The 19059-nt window shown below is 45.9% G+C and overlaps 1 protein-coding gene across 15 annotated transcripts in view; it reads left to right on the top strand.

Moving 5' to 3' along the window:
* The window catches only part of TMEM268 (transmembrane protein 268), a 36081-nt gene extending 17287 nt beyond the window's left edge, over positions 1-18794 (top strand). For 12 of the 15 annotated variants that reach the window (XM_033237673.1, XM_033237674.1, XM_033237680.1 and 9 more), the window contains 4 exons: positions 5986-6096; positions 9300-9380; positions 10861-11043; positions 15487-18794. In XM_033237673.1, coding sequence (XP_033093564.1) covers positions 5986-6096; positions 9300-9380; positions 10861-11043; positions 15487-15666 — 555 coding nt within the window. In that variant the 3' untranslated portion in view covers positions 15667-18794. The remainder of the gene's footprint in view (positions 1-5985; positions 6097-9299; positions 9381-10860; positions 11044-15486) is intronic. The other 3 variants (XR_004443593.1, XR_004443592.1, XM_033237684.1) reach the window with 3 other exon arrangements.
* Positions 18795-19059: the final 265 nt, after the last annotated feature.

Raw genomic sequence — 19059 nt, 5'->3', positions numbered from 1 at the left:
AAAGTGTTGGCATTACAGGTGTGAGCCACCACGCCCGGCCCAAAACTGTTGGTTTTCTATAGCTGCTGTAACAAATTACCATGAACTTAGTGAATTAAAACAACACTAATTTATTATCTTCCAGTTCTGTAGGTTAGATATTTGACATAGGTCTCACTGGGCTAAAATCTAGGTACAGGCAGGGCTGCTTCCTTCTGAAGGCTCTGGGGGAGAATCTGTTTTCTTGCTTGTTTAGCTTCTAGTGGTCCTCTGCATTCCTTGGCTGGTGATCCCTTTCTTCATCTTCAAAGCCAGCAATGGCAGATCTAGTCATTTTCGCATCTCCTTCTCTGGCTCTTTTGCCTCCCTCTTCTACTTTTAAGGACCCCTGTGATTACACTGGGCCAGCTGGGTAATCTGAGATAATCTCCTAATTTTAAGGTCAGCTGATTAACAACATAAAGTTCATCAGCGGCTTTAACTCCCCTTTGCCGTGTAGCAACATTCACACCGGTTCTGGGGAATAGGATTTAGACATCTCTGGGGACCATTTCTCTGCTACTGCACCTATGTTGTGTTTCCACCTACTTGGGAAGTTCCTGTTCCTCCAAACCCTGATCCCTGTTACAGTGCTGTACTCTGATCTTGCCTGACTCAGAAAGGGAGGGCAGGATGTTGGGAAATGCAAATCAGCATTTGGGGTGTGAATTCTACTTAGTGCATGTGTTCATGGAGACACATGGGAACGTTATGGTGCACTCATTCTGAAAGGATCTTTGTTGGGCTTTGCCATGAGACTGACAAAGTAATGCTGCCCTTGGGGTCTGTTGAAACTTTCACGGCCCTTGTGTTTGGCCTATAAAAAATAAAATCGAGCTGGCTACTCCCGCAGCAAGAACTTTGTCTTGGGGAGGGGAAGAAGCAAAGTGCTTTGTTTTATTTAGCAGGAGCAAGCAAAAAAGATTGGCACCTGACAGGTGCTTCGAGGATGCGGATGTAATTCACATGGTGGAGGGAATGCCTGCTTTGGCTCTCTGCCTCTGTCTCTTCTTTCCTCCTTTTATTCAGCCGGTGTTTATGAAGCCATTGATAGTACTAGGACCTTGTCCACGGCCACACAGGCAGGAAACAGCAGAGCTGGGCTTTGGTCCAGGACTAACACTATTGAATTTACTGTCCCAACTATATATATATATCCATCCATCCATCTGTCTCTCTGTCTGTGTATCTCTCTCTCTCTCTCTTTATCTCTATTCATCCATCCATCCATCCATCCATCCATCCACCCACCCATCCATCCATGCATCTATCTATCCATCCATCCATCCATCCATCCGTCCATCCATCCACCCATCAATCCATGCATCTATCTATCTATCTATCTATCTATCCATCCATCCATCCATTTATGCATCCGTCTATCCATCCATCCATCCATCCATCCATGCATCTATCTATCTATCCATCCATCCATCCATGCATCTATCCATCCATCCATCCATCCATCCATGCATCATCTATCTATCCATCCATCCATCTATCCATCCATCCATCCATCCACCCACCCACCCACCCATCTATCCATGCATCTATCTATCCATCCGTCCATCCATCTATGCATCCATCTATCTATCCATCCATCCATCCATCTATGCATCTATCTATCTGTCTATCCATCCATGCATCATCTATCCATCCATCCATCCATCCATCCATGCATTCATCTGTCCATCCATCCATCCATCCATCCATTCATCCATCCATGCATCTATCCATCCATCCGTCCGTCCATCCATCCATCCATCCGTCCATCCATCCACCCATCCATCCACGCATCCATCTATCTATCTATCTATCTATCTATCTATCCATCCATCCATCCATCCATCCATCCATCCATCCATTTATGCATCTGTCTGTCCATCCATCCATCCATCCATCCATCCATCCATCCATGCATCTATCTATCTGTCCATCCATCCATCCATGCATCTATCCATCCATCCATCCATCCATCCATCCATGCATCCATCCATCCATCCATGCATCATCTATCTATCCATCCATCCATCCATCTATCCATCCATCCATCCATCCACCCACCCATCTATCCATGCATCTATCTATCCATCCGTCCATCCATCTATGCATCCATCTATCTATCCATCCATCCATCCATGCATCTATCTATCTATCTATCTATCCATCCATCCATCTATCCATCTATCCATCCATCCATGCATCATCTATCCATCCATCCATCCATCCATCCGTCTATCCATCCATCCATCCATCCATCCATCCATCCATCCATCCATTCATCCATCCATGCATCTATCTATCCATCCGTCCATCCATCCATCCATCCATCCATCCATCCATCCATCCATCTGTCCGTCCGTCCGTCCGTCCATCCGTCCATCCGTCCATCCATCCATCCAAGACAGGGTCTTACTCTGTGCCAGGCACAGATCCCAGAAAATGAGCAAGGCTTGTGTGTAGCATCAAGTCCCAGGTGCATCCTGGCAATGCCATCATCACTGCCCATTTAGGAGACTCCTTCTTTTCTTCCTAATAATGTCCATCATTTCATGAGCACCTATTGTGCGCTGTATGCTTGGGGCTTCACGTCTGTGCTCAACAACAACCTTATAAGGAGGCAGGATACCTCCACCATCTGCTAGCTCTGCAACTTGGGGTGAATTACTTAATCTATCAGGGCCTCAGTTTCCTCATCTAGAAAATGAGATAATAATTTTAGCTCCCTCATAGGAGTATTGTGAGAATTAAATGACTTAGACACACAAAGTGTTTATAATAGTACCTGGTGTAAAGTAAATGCTTTGTAAGTATTAACTTTTATTAACTCTGTTTGCCAGTGAGGAAATGGGAGTTCAGAAAGGTTAAGTAGTCAGTCCATGGCCACACAGCCCTTCTCAGGTCTTCTTTTGGGTCTCAGCTCCAGGACCTCCTCCTCCCTGGATCCCTTGTCACTCAGGACTATGCAGATCCCCTCTTCCTGGCCATTGTCACTCTTACTGTTAGCATCCTCCCTGTGTTGTTACTTGGTGTCCTTGAGAGCCTCAATGTCTTGCATAACTGTCTTGTTTTCCCTTTGGTGTACTGTTTGCCTTCCTCAGGATTGGAAGGTTTGGGCCAGGCATGGTGGCTCACACTTATAATCCCAGTACTTTGGGAGGCTAAGGTGGGAGGATCACTTGGGCCCAGGAGTTTAAGACCAGGCTAGGCAACATTGTGAGACTCTGTCTCTACAAAAAAATGAAATCAGTGGGGTGTGGTGGTACATGCCCATAGTCCTAGGAGGCTGAGGCGGGAGGATCGCTTGAGCCTAGGAGTTCAAGGCTGCAGTGAGTTGTGATGGCACCATCGTACTCCAGCCTGGGTGACAGAACGACACCCTGCCTCAGAAAAATAAAAAATAAAAAATAAAATAAAATAAAATAAAAAAAAAGATTGGAAGGTTTGTAAAGGCAGGCAAGTCCCGGCCTTGTAGAGTATAGCACATTGCTAGGACACATGAGAAGTTCCAAGTTCCTACAAATATTTGTTTGTGGCTAATATGGCACAGTAAAAACACGATGATTTAAATTCACTGTCATCCTCACTGTGATATTATCAGCTGATATGTGTTAAGTGTTCAATTCTTTCAATTATTCTACATGGATTAACTAATTTCGTCCTTTTTATACCCCTCTGAGGTAGAGGCATTATTATCTCCATTTAGGGGTATGAAGATGGAGGCAGAGAGATGTTTAGTAATTTGCCCAAGGTTATATGGGCAGTGAGAGATAGAGTTAGGAATCGAACTGTTGGTGATGTGGATTTCTAAAAGGAAGAAATCCACATCAAATTCAAATCCACATCCAAATCTCCTTACTACAGATCTAGGCAAAACAAAATCTAATTATTCCTCAATTTTCATAGTAGAGTCATTCCTGGAAAACTCAGTGTATATTAAACTCATGCAAACAATCACTTTAAGTGGCTGGGCATGGTGGCTCATGTCTGTAATCCCAGCACTTTGGGAGGCTGAGTTGGGAGAATTGCTTGAACCTAGGAGTTTGAGACCAGCCTGGGCAACATAGCGAGACCCCATCTCTACAAAAAATTTAAAAATTAGCTGAATGTGGTGGCATGCATGTGTGGTCCCAGCTGCTTGGGAGGCTGAGGCAGGAAGATCTGAGCCCAGGAGTTCAAGGAGCTGTGATCGTACCACTGCACTCCAACCTGGGTGACAGAGCGAGACTAGGTTCCCCCCTCAAAAAAAATCACTTTAGGTATAAATGTAAACTGGAGTTAGGTTTGCTGACCAGATAATTCTAAGTAGATTTTTTTTAATCTGTATATATGCTCAGTGGGACATTTGGAGTCCAGGCAGCCCAGGGGACAGTCTTGAACGTGCAGAATGGTTTCTAATAGGACATGTCTTTCAGTGGAAGGCATGGGTTTAGTACGCCTGGCCCTCCTCCACTAAGTGTCGGCATTGTCCATCCAATCCCTGTGACAACCAAAGGGTCCTTCTTGCATTTCCAGAATCTCCCTTACAGGGTGCTGCCCCATTTGAGAACTATTATTCTTGATCAGGCTCTCTTCTAACTGTGTCTGAAAGTCCTCTTGTGCTCACTTCCCCAAACCAGCATTTGGGGTCCCCTTGTCCCTCCTCTTCTCCCCCACCTGTTTAGCATCCACTTTTCCAGCTGAATGCGTGGCGTCCGTTGGTTTGGGTGGGAGAGCAGGAAGCTGATTCCCAGAGACCCTCCTGAGGACCAGGCGCTGTGTTAGATACTTTAAAGTAGGTGCTTTCTAGATGGAGCGAGTGCTTCACTTACACAACAGATTTAATGTGTCAGCCCAAACAGATCAAACCCATCTCATCTCCCATCTTCTGCAAATATCTTATGCACCTTGACAGAGTCCCAGGCCCTAGGTTAAGTACATCACATACAATCTCAGTGAAATGTCACTCCATTCTTAGGAGGCTGAGACATTCTTTTATTCTACAACTGAAGAAAATAAGGTTCAGGGAAGGGGCATACCCTGTCCAGGGTCATATAGCCAGGAAGCAGCAGAGCTGGGCTTTACGCCAGGGCCGTCCGACACTATTGAATTTACTGTTCCAACTATCCCCCATCTCATTTTATTTTTCTTTCCTTATTTTTAAGAGATAGAGTCTCACTCTATCACCTAGGCTGGAGTGCAGTGGCACAATCATAGCTTACTATAACCTCACACTCTGAGAGTCTCGCCCTGTCACCTAGGCTGGAGTGTAGTAGCGCAATCATAGCTTACTATAACCTCACACTCCTGGGCTCAAGTGATCCTCTCGCCTCACTCTCCCAAGTAGTTGGGACTACAGGTGGATGCTACCGCATTTAGCAAATTTTTTTTTTTTTTTTTTGAGATGGAGTCTCGCTCTGTTGCCCAGGCTGGAGTGCAGTGGCATGATCTCTGCTCACTGTACCTCCGCCTCCTGGGTTCAAGCAATTCTGCTGCCTCAGCCTCCCGAGTAGCTGGGACTACAGGCGTGCGTCACCACGCCCAGCTCATTTTTGTATTGTTAATAGAGACAGGGTTTTACCATGTTGGCCAGGCTGGTCTCAAACTGCTGACCTTGTGATCTACCTGCCTCGGCCTCCCAAAGTGCTGGGATTACAGGCATGAACCACTGCGCCTGGCCCTACCTAGTTAATTTTTAAACAATTTTTTATAGAGACAGCATCTCGCTACATTGTCCAGGCTGGCCTCAAACCCCTGGCTTCAAGAAATTCTCCTGCCTTAGTCTCTCAAAGCACTGGGATCACAGGCATGAGTCACTGCACCTGCCTCCACCCCAGCCCATTTAATAGGGGAGGAAATGGGACAGTCCTGAGGGTGGGGATTATCCCTTGGCATCTAGGGGTGGGATGGTGTGTTTCTACTGCCCAGAGCCCGGGAGCTCCCAAGTAGCGTGGAGGTCTGGTGATGGGCCTGACATTTGTCTTACAGGCCAATACCAATACGGACCTGAGGCTGACAGCTGCCAATGGAGCCCTCCTGAGACATCGGGTGCTGCTGGGGGTGACAGACACGGTGGAAGGATGCCAGAGTGTGATTCAGGTGCTGTGTCTCATAGTGACCTCCTCCTGATGGCCCAGTTTTATGTTGGGCTAATGCAGAGCAGTGGCCTCATGTTCTCCCAACCTGCACAGTGTCTGCAGTAGTCTGCTAATGAGATGGCTGTCGGCAGCCCTTTCCTTCCTCCCTGCCCTGTTGTTTCTTCCTCAGGACACCTTCTCTGTTCTGTAACCAGTGGCCTGGAACCTCCACGTGGCAGGGCTGGAAGGGAAGCGCAGATAGCGCCCAAACCTTGCTGCTCACCTGGCATTTATTCAGCAGACAGACGGAGCCTCCTCTGTGCTGTGCCCTCAGTTGGACACTGATGACATTGAGGGGCCCATACAAGGTGCCTGTCCTGGCAGTGGGTGACAGGCATATAGTGAGACAGTCCACAGTAGCCTCTGTGGCCTTATAGCAAAGGGACAGCCCCCGACAAGGCTGAGAGGCAAGGTACACAGGGTCCCTTTGAAGGGCTGCATGGAGCTCACCATGGCTGGGGCTACACCAGAGTGACACAGCGGGGAGAGATGAGGCTGTAGAGGCAGGTCAGATGCTGAAGGCCTTGTCTGCCTGGATTGGTCATTCTCTTGGCCCCGAAGGTTGTGGGGAGATCTCAAAGTGACTAGTATGGAGTCGCAGGGTGGGTCGGAACACAGTTAGGGCAGATCTCCTGATCCTGGCTGAACTCTCCTGTTCCTCCATCCATGCATGCCTGATCTACCCGGTGGAACTGCAAAACCTCGTCGGCACCACATCTGCATTCTCACTAGTCATTGCCCCTTGCCTGGTGGGAGCCCAGGGGTAGGTGTGCACGGGGGACCTGGGAAGAGGCTCCTCACGCACCTGCCTCAGTTACTCCATGAATGTTTATTGAGAGCCTATTATGTACCAGGCACTGTCCCAGGGATTGAGGCTGCAGCAGAGAACACAGGCAGGTCCCTATGTTTGTGGAGCCTATCACACCCGAGATGGTGTAGGTATAAGATGATCTTGCCTAACATTGGAGTGAAGCAGATGGCATCACAAGATTCTCGGCAGTTCAAGTGTGACATTGTAGACTGGGAGCTCCTGGAATGTGGGGGTCCTTTTTAGCCTTGTTTATCTTCCAGTCTCCTTTATCCGTGGGTATGCAGAGTGACTTGGCATGTGTTAGATGAATGCATGGATGGATAGATGACTAAAGAATGGGCTGGGCGCGGTGGTTCACGTCTGTAATCCCAGCACTTTGTGAGGCTGAGGGAGGTGGATTGCCTGAACTCAGGAGTTTGAAACCAGCCTGGGCAACATGGTGAAACCCTGTCTCTACTAAAAATACAAAAAAATTAGCAGGGCATGGCAGCATGCGCCTGTAGTCCCAGCTACTTCGGAGGCTGAGGCAGGAGAATCACTTGAACCCAGGAGGTGGAGGTTGCAGTGAGCCGAGATCGTGCCACTGCACTCCACACTCCAGCCTGGGCCACAGCGAGACTCGGTCTCAAAAAAAAAAAGAATGGGCACATCAGCTGGGCACAGTGGCTCACACCTGTAATCCTAGCACTTTGAGAGGCTGAGGCAGGTGGATTGCTTGAATCTAAGAGTCAACACAAGCCTGGGCAACATGGCAAACTGTTTCTACAAAGAGTACAAAAACTAACTGGGCATAGTGTTGCATGCCTATAGTCCCAGCCACTTGGGAGGCTGAGGTGGGAGGATCACCTGAGCGCGAGAGGTCAAGGCTGCAGTGAGCTGTGATCTCACCACTGCACTCCAGCCTGGGTGCCAGAGTGAGACCCTGTCTCAAAAAAAAAAAAAAAAAGAATGGACACATCTTTTTAGACAACTGGATAACTGGATTCTTTCGGTTTCAAAATAGTGTCTTGGGATAAGGTGATATACTATCTGGGATGTCCTTCAGATTCCCTGGAGGGTGCAGTGAAGGTGGGGGTGTTGGGGATGGGTACCAAGTGAGGATGAAGATGAAACAAGAGTGGTCATGAGGTGACCTAACAGTTGCAGCAGGAGGATGGGTTGCTGTCATCTACTTCTGTATATGCTTGGACATTTTCATGGTAAAAAGCTTTAAAGGAATCATTTGAGAAATCCTCCCTTGTGGATAAGACATTGGGAGACTAGTTGGCAAGAAGGCTGTGACTTTGGGTCTCATGGGTCAGTCATTAAGAGGAAGGAGGTCTGGAAACCAGAGAAGGTGGCCAGTGGATGGGAGTTTGGGACAAGGGCCACCAGTTTCTCCAAGAATTTCAATTAGGATGTGCAGCAGCTGTGGTCTTGACAGGATGTTGTAACATGAACGTGGAGGATTTCGGCCTGGTTAAGTTTAGCCTGGCTGGCCCCTGGGGTGGAAGGGGAGGCACAGATGGGGTACGCACTTCTCACCCTGCTTCTCTCCCCACAAGCACCCAGGTTGATTACCTCAGACCTGGTTGTGGGCTGCAGGTGTCAGCTCTGAAGGGTTTCACTCATTTGCATGTTCACGCCCCACCCATTGAAGATGAAGGTGGCCTCAGGTGGACAGGTGATGTCCAGGAGGGTTCAGAGTCTGTCTGGGATGCTCAGCAGCTTGTGAGAAATGGAGGCACAACCATTTTAAACAGGGTTTAGCTTTTTCTCCTTTCCTTTCTCTTTCTCTTTCTCTTTCTCTTTCCCTTTCCCTTTCCTTTCCCTTTCCCTTTCCTTTCCTTTCCCTTTCCCTTTCCCTTTCCCTTTCCTTTTTCTTGAGACAGACTCTTGCTCTGTCACCCAGGATGGAGTGCAGTGGTATAATCTTGGCTTACTGCAACCTCCACCTCCTGGGTTCAAGCGATTCTTGTGCCTCAGGCTCCTGAGTAGCTGAGATTACAGGCGTCCACCACCACACCAGCTATGTTTTTGTATTTTTTGTAGAGATAGGGATTTCACCATGTTGGCCAGGCTGGTCTTGAACTCCTGGCCTCAAGTGATCTGCCTGCCTCGGCCTCCCACAGTGCTGGGATTACAGGCGTGAGCCACTGCATCTGGCCTAGGGTTTGACCTTTTCTAAACTTGCACACAAAGCCATTTTTCTACCAACCATGCAAATGAGATGTGGTCGTGGTGTGGACCTCTGGGAGGGAGCCACATGGCACGTTCCTGCCAAACAGCAGGCTAAATAGGACTGTCTCAGGGAGGGAGAGTTCAGGGTTGGGCTGGCTTTGAGCCGCAGTGGTCACTGCTGCTTCTCCCTACAGCTTTGGTTTGTCTACTTCGACCTGGAGAACTGTGTGCAGTTTTTGTCTGATCATGTTCAAGAAATGAAGACTAGCCAAGAGGTAAGATATCTTCAGTGAAAAAGCAAAACAAATCAAAAACCAGGAGGCCAAGTTGTATCGATTGCATTATCTTAAGGGTGGGAAAATGTCTAAGAAAAAGTTACTTGGAAGAAGACCTACGAGCAATCAGTGGTTTTTGCCTAGGGAATTATGGCTGCTTTTCTGCTTCTTTTTAACTCATTGCTTCTTCCACATTCCTATGGTGAGCATATATTTCTTTTTTTTTTTTTTTTTTCGTTTCTGAGACAGAGTTTCACTCAGCTGCCCAGGCTGGAGTGCAGTAGAGCAATCTCGGCTCGCTGCAACCTTCGCCCCCTGGGTTCAGGCGATTCTCCTGCCTCAGCCTCCTGAGTAGCTGGAATTACAGGTGCCTGCCATCACACCTGGCTAATTTCTTGTATTTTTAGTACAGATAAGGTTTCACCATGTTGGCCAGGCTGGTCTTGAATTGACCTCGGGTGATCCATCTGCCTTGGCCTCCCAAAGTGCTGGGATTACAGGTGTGAGCCACCGCGCCCAGCCATGTATTTCTTTGTAATTATAATATTAATAATAAATTTTGGTGGATCCCAAAGTATCATGCATTGAGGCAACTTTTACTTGTTCACAGTGCCTTTCTACCATTTATTAAGAAAACCAGAGGGATCTTGCTCTGCTTCTGCAGAGGAGGAAACGGTCTCCGGGATGACCTATTACCAGCCTGTGGTCATGGAGCTGGCTGGTGATGCTCAGGTTTGGAGGCCAGGCCTCCTGTCTCTGAAGCCTGGACTCCTTCTCTAGGATCAGCCTTTTCTGAGCCCCGGCTGCAGTGGGTCTTGAAGTCAGAGTTGTAACTTAGCCCTGAATCTGGCTCATTAGTTCCTATGTGGCCTCAGGCAGGGCCTTTGAGTCTCAGTTTATTCATTTGCAACATATGGATAAAGATACCCACATCCCAGGCTGTTTTGAGCAAGTGAGGGCATGAAAGGAAAGACATTTGTTTATTTGTTTGTTTTGAGGCAGAGTCTTGCTCTGTCACCCAGGCTGGAGTGCAATAGCGCCATCTTGGTTCGCTGCAACCTCCGCCTCCCGGGTTCAAGCAATTCTCATGCCTCAGCCTTCCGAGTAGCTGGGTCTACAGGCATGTGCCACCACGCCCAGCTAATTTTTGTATTTTTAGTGGAGACGAGGTTTCACAATGTTGGCCAGGCTGGTCTTGAACTCCTAGCCTCAAGTGATCCGCCTGCCTCAGCCTCCCAAAGTGCTGGGATTACAGGTGTGAGCCACTGTGCCTGACCATAAAAGGAAAAATATTTAGAAACTATTAATGACCATCTGTAGGGAATTACGTAATACCACACATGTGACCAGCTTTTTCTGAGGTCATCGTCTGAGTCTGAGACCTCATCCTCTGCTCTGTCTGTAGCCTGGGGAGGGACTCAGCCTGGCAGATACCACCTGATTTAGGCACTCCTGAGCCCCTTCTCTGTTTCCTTTGTAGTCCTTGCTGAGAAGCAGACTGAGCCAGTTGTGTGTTGTCATGGAGACTGGGGTGAGCCCTGTAACAGCGGAGGGGCCTGAGGACTTGGAGGATGCTCCTCTCCTGCCTGGCAATTCTTGTCCTAACGAGAGGCCACTCATGCAGACTGAGCTTCATCAGCTTGTTCCTGAGGCTGAGCCGGAGGTAACAGGCACTGGGGATAGTTGGGGCCATCCTCCCTTGGGGGAATTTTCATAGAGAAAGTCTATGTGGAGGCTTCCCAGATTCCCCGGGACATGGCTTCTCTCAGTTGGTAGACACTATACAAATCTAGCTCAGAGTTTTCGATCTTTTCATTCTTCACCCTAGCACTTAAAAAAATAGTTAAGCATTTTATATTTGTTGGGACTTTTTGTTGCATTATTTAATATCTTGGATATTCTTGTTGATGGGCAACTACCATTGGATGGGTAGTTGCATGTTGATAGATTATAGCTTACTTAACCATGAACATATTGACAAATATTTGGATCTTAGTCAATTAATCAATTATTTATTTATCTATCCAACCATTCATTCATCTACTTTAATTACAGTTAGAGAGTTGACTCTTCTTTGCATTTGTTTTGTTTTGTTTTGTTTTGTTTTGAGACAGGGTCTCACTCCTGTCACCCAGGCTGGGGTGCAGTGGTGTGATCACTGCTTACTGTGGCCTCAACTTCCCAGGCTCAAGCAATCCTCCCACCTCAGCTTCCTGAGTAGTTGATACTGTAGGAATGTGCCACCATGCCTGGCTAATTTTTTGTATTTTTATTAGAGCCATGTTGCCCAGGCTGGTCTCCAACTCTTGGGCTCAAGAGATCTACCTGCCTTGACCTCCCACTTCTTTGCATTTCTGTTGAATTCCAATTCCTCCCGCCCTAGAGTTCTGTTGGGTCCTGCCATCCACGCTGCCTCTTGGCTATGGCTCAGCACTGGCAGACCAGAAATCTGAAAATTCGGTTTGCAGCTTGTGCTACCTTCTTCTCATCATGAGGACAGACCCACTGTCAGGGAGACAAGCAGTGATGGTGACCTCAGGTGACGTTTGAAACTTCAGAAGAGCACTTATATCTTTTTAGCCAAGAGGTTTGGGAATTCAAGGTCCAAACCAGCCCAGACTTTCTTTTTTGTACTGGTGGGGAGTAGGAAGCCTGCAAGTAGCACTATTTAGAAAAGAAGGTGACAGGATGGTGCGGTAGCTCATGCCTGTAATCCCAGCACTTTGAGAGGCTGAGGCGGGAGGATCACTTGAGTCCAGGAGTTCAAGTTGATCCTTCCGCCTCAGCCTCCCAAAGTGCTGGGATTACAGGCATGAGCCATGATGCCCGGCCTCTATTGAAATCTTTTATCTTTTTATTTTAATTTTTTAATTTTTATTTAGAGACAGGGTTTTATCATGTTGCCAAGGCTCGTCTTGAACTCCTGAGCTCAAGTGATCTAGCTGCTTCGGCCCCCCAAAGTGTTAGGATCACAGGTGTGAGCCACCGTGCCCTGCCAAAATATTAAAAAATAAAAATAAAAAAAAAGAGAGAAATGATAAATGTATTAACCTCTTCACTTTATCCTATTGAATTTTTTTTTTTTTAAAGAGAAGAGATTGATAAGGTTATGTACTTTCTTGTGACATGCATCTGTGGGTTTTTGTGCAATAACCCATTAAATATGGGTCTTTTAAATGATTATTTTCAGATTCATTCCAACCAATAGTAATACAATTTCCTGTCATGAGTATCAAGTGTGTGTGCACATGTTTTTAAAGTAGCTGCCGTTATAATTTAGTTAGGGAAAATATAATCGATGCCCAAGTCTCAACCTGTGCCAGATGGTCACATTTCAGTAGGAACCCAGTGTCTGTAAAATACGGAAAGACCGTGATCATGACCTCTTATATTTTTACGGATTTTTCTCATGCATAAAATTCATTAGCATACTCTTCGAGGTATGAATTATTTTCACTTCTTCCTTGATGGGTGAAATAAGGTTCCAAGAGGTCAGCTGACTTGCCCAAGGTTGCCAGAAAGGGAGAGTGCAGTAAGCCCAGGGCAGAAGCCAGCCCTGCTGATTCTAAGTAGGCCAATGTTCTTGCTATAGTTCTTTGCTTCTTACATTATTGATTTTAGAGTAAATTGGCGAGAAGACCAATGTGAGCTAGTGAGTGGTAAACTATTTGAAGTGTTTTATATTTTCTAGCACAAAGGATCACTTGAAACAAAAGCTAGTCTTATGAACCATGTGGGGTTTCTGCTTTTTTGAATGATAATGACGGAAAGATATTGATGCCATTTGTGGAGCACTAGGCACTAGGCTCAATGCTTTCTATTAGTCTCTCCTTTTTTTTTTTTTTTTTTTTTTCCCCGAGAGGGAGTTTTGTTCTTTTGCCCAGGCTAGAGTGAAGTGGTGTGATCTTGGCTCACTGCAAACTCCACCTCCTGGGTTGAAGCGATCCTATTGCTTGCGCCTCCTGAGTAGCTAGGATTACAGACGTCTGCCACGATGGCTGGCTAATTTTTGTATTTTTAGTAGACACGGCATTTCACCATGTTGGCCAGGCCGTTCTCGAACTCTTGACCTCGGGTGATGCACCTGCCTTGGCCTCCCAAAGTGCTGGGATTACATGTGTGAGCCAATGCACCCAGACTCTATTAGTCACTTTAATCCTCACTCTAACTTAGAGGGGTCAGTGCTACTATTTTCCTTATTCTACCAGTGAAGAAATGGGCTCAATAATGTGAAGTGACTGCTCTGGGTTAGTCATAGAGTGGCTAAGTTGAAATTCCCTCTTGGCCTTTTTGACTTTAAAGCCTATCCTTAATTACTAACTCTACAGACATAGCTAGTGTAACCCACACCTTATTTCATTACATTCAGAGTGGACACAAGTATTGTGAAAGAGCTTCAACACCATGCTTAAGGAATTTAAGCATTTCCCCTGAGATCCCATCTTCTATACCAGTGAATGGATCTTTACAGACCAACTGTGTTAATAAGAATGTGCAGTAAGGCCTAGCACAGTGGCTCACACCTGTAATCCCAACACTGTAGGGAGGCCAAGGTAGGAGCCCAGGAGTTCAAGACCAGCCTGAGCAACATAGTAGATCCTATGTCTTTTTTTTTTTGAAACGGAGTTTTGCTCTTTTCGCCCAGGCTGGAGTGCAATGGCATGATCTTGGCTCACTGTAACCTCTGCCTTCTGGGTTCAAGTGATTCTCCTGCCTCAACCTCCCAAGTAGCTGGGATTACAGGCATGTGCCAGCATGCCCGGCTAAATTTTTTTTGTATTTTTAGTAGAGATGGGGTTTCACCATGTTGACCAGGCTGGTCTCGAACTCCTGACCTCAAGTGATCTGCCCGTCTTGGCCTCTCAAAATGCTGGGATTACAGGCATGAGCCATTGTACTTGGCTGTACTGTGTCTTTAAAAAAGAAAAAAAAAGTACATTAAATGCAATTTTAAAATTCTTTTTTACTTAAAATTTTTTATTGTGGCAAATATACATAATATAAAATTTACCATCTTAACCATTTTAAGTATATGGTTCAGCAGCATCAGGTACATTTACATTGTTATGCAACCATCACTATCAGCCATCTGCAGAATATTTTCATCTTCCCAAATTGAAGCTCTGTGCCCTTTAAACACTAACTTCCCCTACCCTTCTTCCTCCCTCCCCTCAATCCCTAGAAACCACCATTTTATTTTCTCTCCCTGTGAACTGATTACTCTAGGTGCCTCGTATTAGTGGAATCATACAGTACTTGTCCTTTTATGATAAACCTAATTTTGATAAGCAATCTCTTTTTTTCCCTTTTTTATGTTTTTCTTTCTTTTTTTTCTTTTACTGTCAGTGATCATATTTAAATGTAAGCAGTTTCTTTTAAGATGTTAGGAGTACTTGTGTAAACAAATCTACAAGGTAACTCGTATGAATTAAAGAATTCTGCTGTAATGGGAATATTCCTCTCCCCACCTCCACATTTAACTAGTAATTTTCTTCAAGTGAGTCACTTTGATCTCACGTACTTGACAGACTCATAGACGTTTGAAAGTGGAAAAAGAATGTATTTGTGGCTGGCTAGGTTTACTTTCTTTTTCTATTTTTAAAATATATTTTTAATTTTAATTTTATTTTTGTAGAGACAGAGTCTTGCTCTGTTGCCCATGCTGGTCTCAAACTCCTGACCTCAAGTGATCTTCTTACCTCGGCCTCCCAAAGTGCTGGGATTACAGGTGTGAACAACTGTGCCCGGCCAACTAGGCTTAAAAAATTAGATAATTAGAAATTAGGTAATTTCTCTAGGGCTTCGAGGTTGCATATTTTTGTGTGTGTGTGTATTATTATTGCCATGCAGCAATTAGTTACCCACCTTGGCAATGAGGACACTGAAGCTGCAGGAGCCCCACAGGCCATGAATTGCAGAGCTGGGCTTCTGGACCAGGCTGACATCTTCTGAGAGTCCCAGGTGCTGACCTGGCCTGGTTCTTCCTAGTGAGCATCACTCCTGGGTCCAGGGGCAAGAAAGCAGTGTGGCCTTCCCCTGGTGCCTAAGCCGTTTTTCCTCAAGGGGCTCCCCTGTGGTATTCAATCTGCTTCCCTGCCTCTTCTAGGAAATGGCCCGCCAGCTGCTGGCAGTGTTTGGCGGCTACTACATCCGGCTTCTAGTGACCTCCCAGCTCCCTCAGGCAATGGGGACACGACACACGAACTCTCCGAGAATTCCATGCCCCTGCCAGCTCATAGAAGCCTACGTCCTGGGCACAGGGTGCTGCCCGTTCCTGGCCAGGTGACCTAGGGATGAAGGTACTCATGTTCCTCCAAGACTGAGCAGTCGGGAAGGCCTCAGGAGCCCAAGATGGCCAATGGAGAGCCCCAGGTGAGGAGAGAAGCATCTAGGGGCACTCCAAAAGGGGCCTGTGATGTCAGCCACTGGGGTGTTGTGCTCACTCCAGGGCCCAGCACACAAATCTCATGCTGTTTGACATCTCATGCTGACTCCCTGGCCTTTGCAGGAGCTGATGGTTACAGAGCTAGTCCCACCAAAGCTACTCTTTCTGCTGCTTAGAACTGTGGACATGTATGGAAGGATTGGACCCCCATCGCTTTCATTGTCCAGAGAGCCCAGGAGACATGAAGATGACCAGACAGGGCAAATTATGTGTCCAAAACTTGGCCTCAGATGATGTTTCCATTTCCAACCCCTTCATGCCAGATGGGGAAACTGAGGCTCAGAGAGGATACTGCTGTCTGTGGCATTGCCTTGAACCTCTAAAATTATCAGACTGTCTTTTTCCAATATAAAGAAAAAATGTTTTCAGAATTCTCTCAATTTTTTATGTTTTTCTCCCCCATATTTTGTGAAAAGCAGTGGTACGTGTACATGTTGTCTACCAGTACACAGGCTACAGAAGACAGAGACAGAAGAAAGAGATCAATGGCAGATAACTGTTGATAGGAATATTTGAGAAAGATTGATTCTGTTTGACTTGAGGACTTACTTTGTTCACAGGCATGCACGCTTGTGGTTGTGGTTTTATATTACAGATGTAGAACAATGGTTATGTTTCCCGACGCAAACACTGTCCTGGAATGAAGTGTGATCAGCCACTTGTGGAATTCTGTGAAGAGCTCAGAGGCTTCCAAGTGATCTGCTCCTGAACAAGTTTGAAGACCTATTGTTTCATCGACTCAAGTCCAAATGCCCTGACCTGGCATCTGAAGGATCCCCAGCCCCTCCCTAAGACCTAGGCTTCATCTGCGATTTTGGCTTCATCTCCCACAAAACCCCTTTATGAGTTGAAGCTCTTTCCTGGACTGACATACCTATTCCTTTCCATTTGTTGGACTCCTATTCATGCTTCAAAGTCCAGCTTTCTTAAGCCCTTCTTTAGGAAGCCTTCCCACACAGCCAACCCTGCTGCTCTCTGCCTCCTTTAAATTCTTGATACAGCCTGTTCTGATGTTTTATGGTATTGATTTTGTTTTCCTGTGTATATGCCAGTTTTTCTAACTAGACTGTAAACTCCTTAAGGACAAAGACTACACCTTATACTTTTTGTGCATGACCTGGACCGCTAAGGAAAAAAAAAAAAAAATCCAGTGGATTGATTGCTTTGCCATCCCCACAGCAGCTTTTGCAGATTGCTGTCCAAACTCACTTGAATGATGACATTGCTATGGACCTGGGTTCTGGACCTGATCTGCCACTTCAAGCTGTGTCATTTTTGGCAAGTTGCTTTCTTTGCCTGGTCCTCAGTTTGCCCATCTGTATAATGGGTGGATTGGATGAATTTTTTTTTTTTTTTTTTCTTTTTAATTGAGACGGAGTCTTGCACCGTCACCCAGGCTGGAGTGCAGTGGCACGATCTTGGCTCACTGCAAACTCTGTCGCCTGGGTTCAAGTGATTCCCATGCCTCAGCCTCCTAAGTAGCTGGGACTACAGGTGTGCACCACTACGCCTGGATACTTTTTTTGTATTTTTAGTAGAGATGGGGTTTTGTCATGTTAACCAGGCTGGTCTTTAACTCCTGACCTCAGGTGATCCGCCCGCCTCGGCCTCCCAAAGTGCTGGGATTACAGATGTGAGGCACCACAACCGGCCTGGATGATTTTTAAGGGCCCTTCTAGGTCCAAAGTTCTGGGAATTTCTAGCTTATTCTGCCCCTTCGTAGCTCTTGACCTATCTTTATCCAGATGCAGAAACATCTGGCAACCCCACATAGCTGAGATGACCTGGGCCTAGGATGCCCTTGGACAGAAGACTGGCCTACCTAGCAGACCTGGAATTTTCTTCCTGATCTGCTGCTTCCAAGTTGTGTGACCTTGGCTAAGTCACTTAACTGTTCTGATTGTCATTTCGCTTTTTAATAAAGTAGATCTGGAGAACAAGAAATGTAGTAAGCACGTGGCTCACCATTCAAGAGATGAGTCTGACCATTCACTTTCTGTGTGCCAGAGAAGAGAGACCATGGGTATAGACCAGCCCCTGGAAAGGCTGCTTTAGTCAAGGCTGAGAGCAGCTTTGCTCAAGGAAATTATTCACGGAGGTGACCACTGTCTTTCTGACCTGGCACAGAGGAAATGTTGGCTGTGAATATGACCAATAGAAAGAAGCCCGTATTTCTCATTCGGTCCTAGAATCCTGGTAAGTAAATAACAGAGAATAAAAATGTGTTTGTAAATGACAAAGCAGCAGTTTTTCAATTTTAAGGTCTACTTAAGAGCCTTTGATGTGTGTTTCTTTTCCTGCCTTTTCCTTTCTTTAGAATGGATGATGGTCTCACCTAGTGGGTAGGGCTGTCAGGGTATGCCCACAATGTACAGCTCTCTGCATCTGTGCCTCAGTTTCCTCATTTATAAACTCCATATGATCTCTGTCTCACCTACTTTACAGGGTTGCTGTGAAGATCACATACTACACACAAGAATGTTCATCAGTTTTTTTAAATTTTATTTTTTATTTATTTTTTTTAAATGTAATTTTTTCAGAGAGATAGGGTCTTGTTGCCCAGCCTAGTCTTGAACTCCTGGTCTCAAGTGATCCTCCTGCCTTGGCCTCCCATGGTGCTGGGATTACAGGTGTGAACTACCATGCCCAGCCAGCTCCTAAGTCTTAAGGCTCTGTGTTAGTGATAGTTGTGGCCATGGTGGAGGCAGTGCGATGTCTTCGAGTGAGAGTGAAGGCGGTAACTCATTGCATGGATTCTAGAGTTCCGTTTATTCTAATTCAAGTTCTTCCACTTAAGAACAATGTTCTTCCTCTCATTGAATCTCATTCCTCATCTATAGGATGGGGATAAGAGCATGTACCTGGCAGGTTGTTGTAAGGATTAAATAATGATGTAAAAAAAAGTCAAGTGCTTGCAACTTTGAATTCCAAACTTGAGTGAAAGCTCAATAAATTGTTGCTTAAAAAAATTTTTGTTATGTATATTGTAGATACCTGATGTATATTTTTGTTGATGTAGCAGGTCATTAACAGTTAAGGCTATTCAGTCTGCCTCAGTCAGACCTCACCTATTTCAGTGCCAATGGGTATATTTATGTCAATAAAGATTTTAGTCAAATCTCTGGAATTCAGCATCCAGAGATAATATAGCAAGGAGATAAAGAGCAAGCCGTTGATTTTGGGCCAGATACTCACTCTTTCTGTACTTCCTGTACCTAATTTCCTCATCTTTTA

The sequence above is a fragment of the Trachypithecus francoisi genome, unplaced genomic scaffold (assembly GCF_009764315.1).
Source record: "Trachypithecus francoisi isolate TF-2019V2 unplaced genomic scaffold, Tfra_2.0 Lachesis_group16, whole genome shotgun sequence".
Lineage (NCBI taxonomy): Eukaryota > Metazoa > Chordata > Mammalia > Primates > Cercopithecidae > Trachypithecus > Trachypithecus francoisi.
The sequence above is the reverse complement of the archived record's forward strand: the minus strand, read 5'-3'. Positions and strand labels throughout refer to the sequence as shown.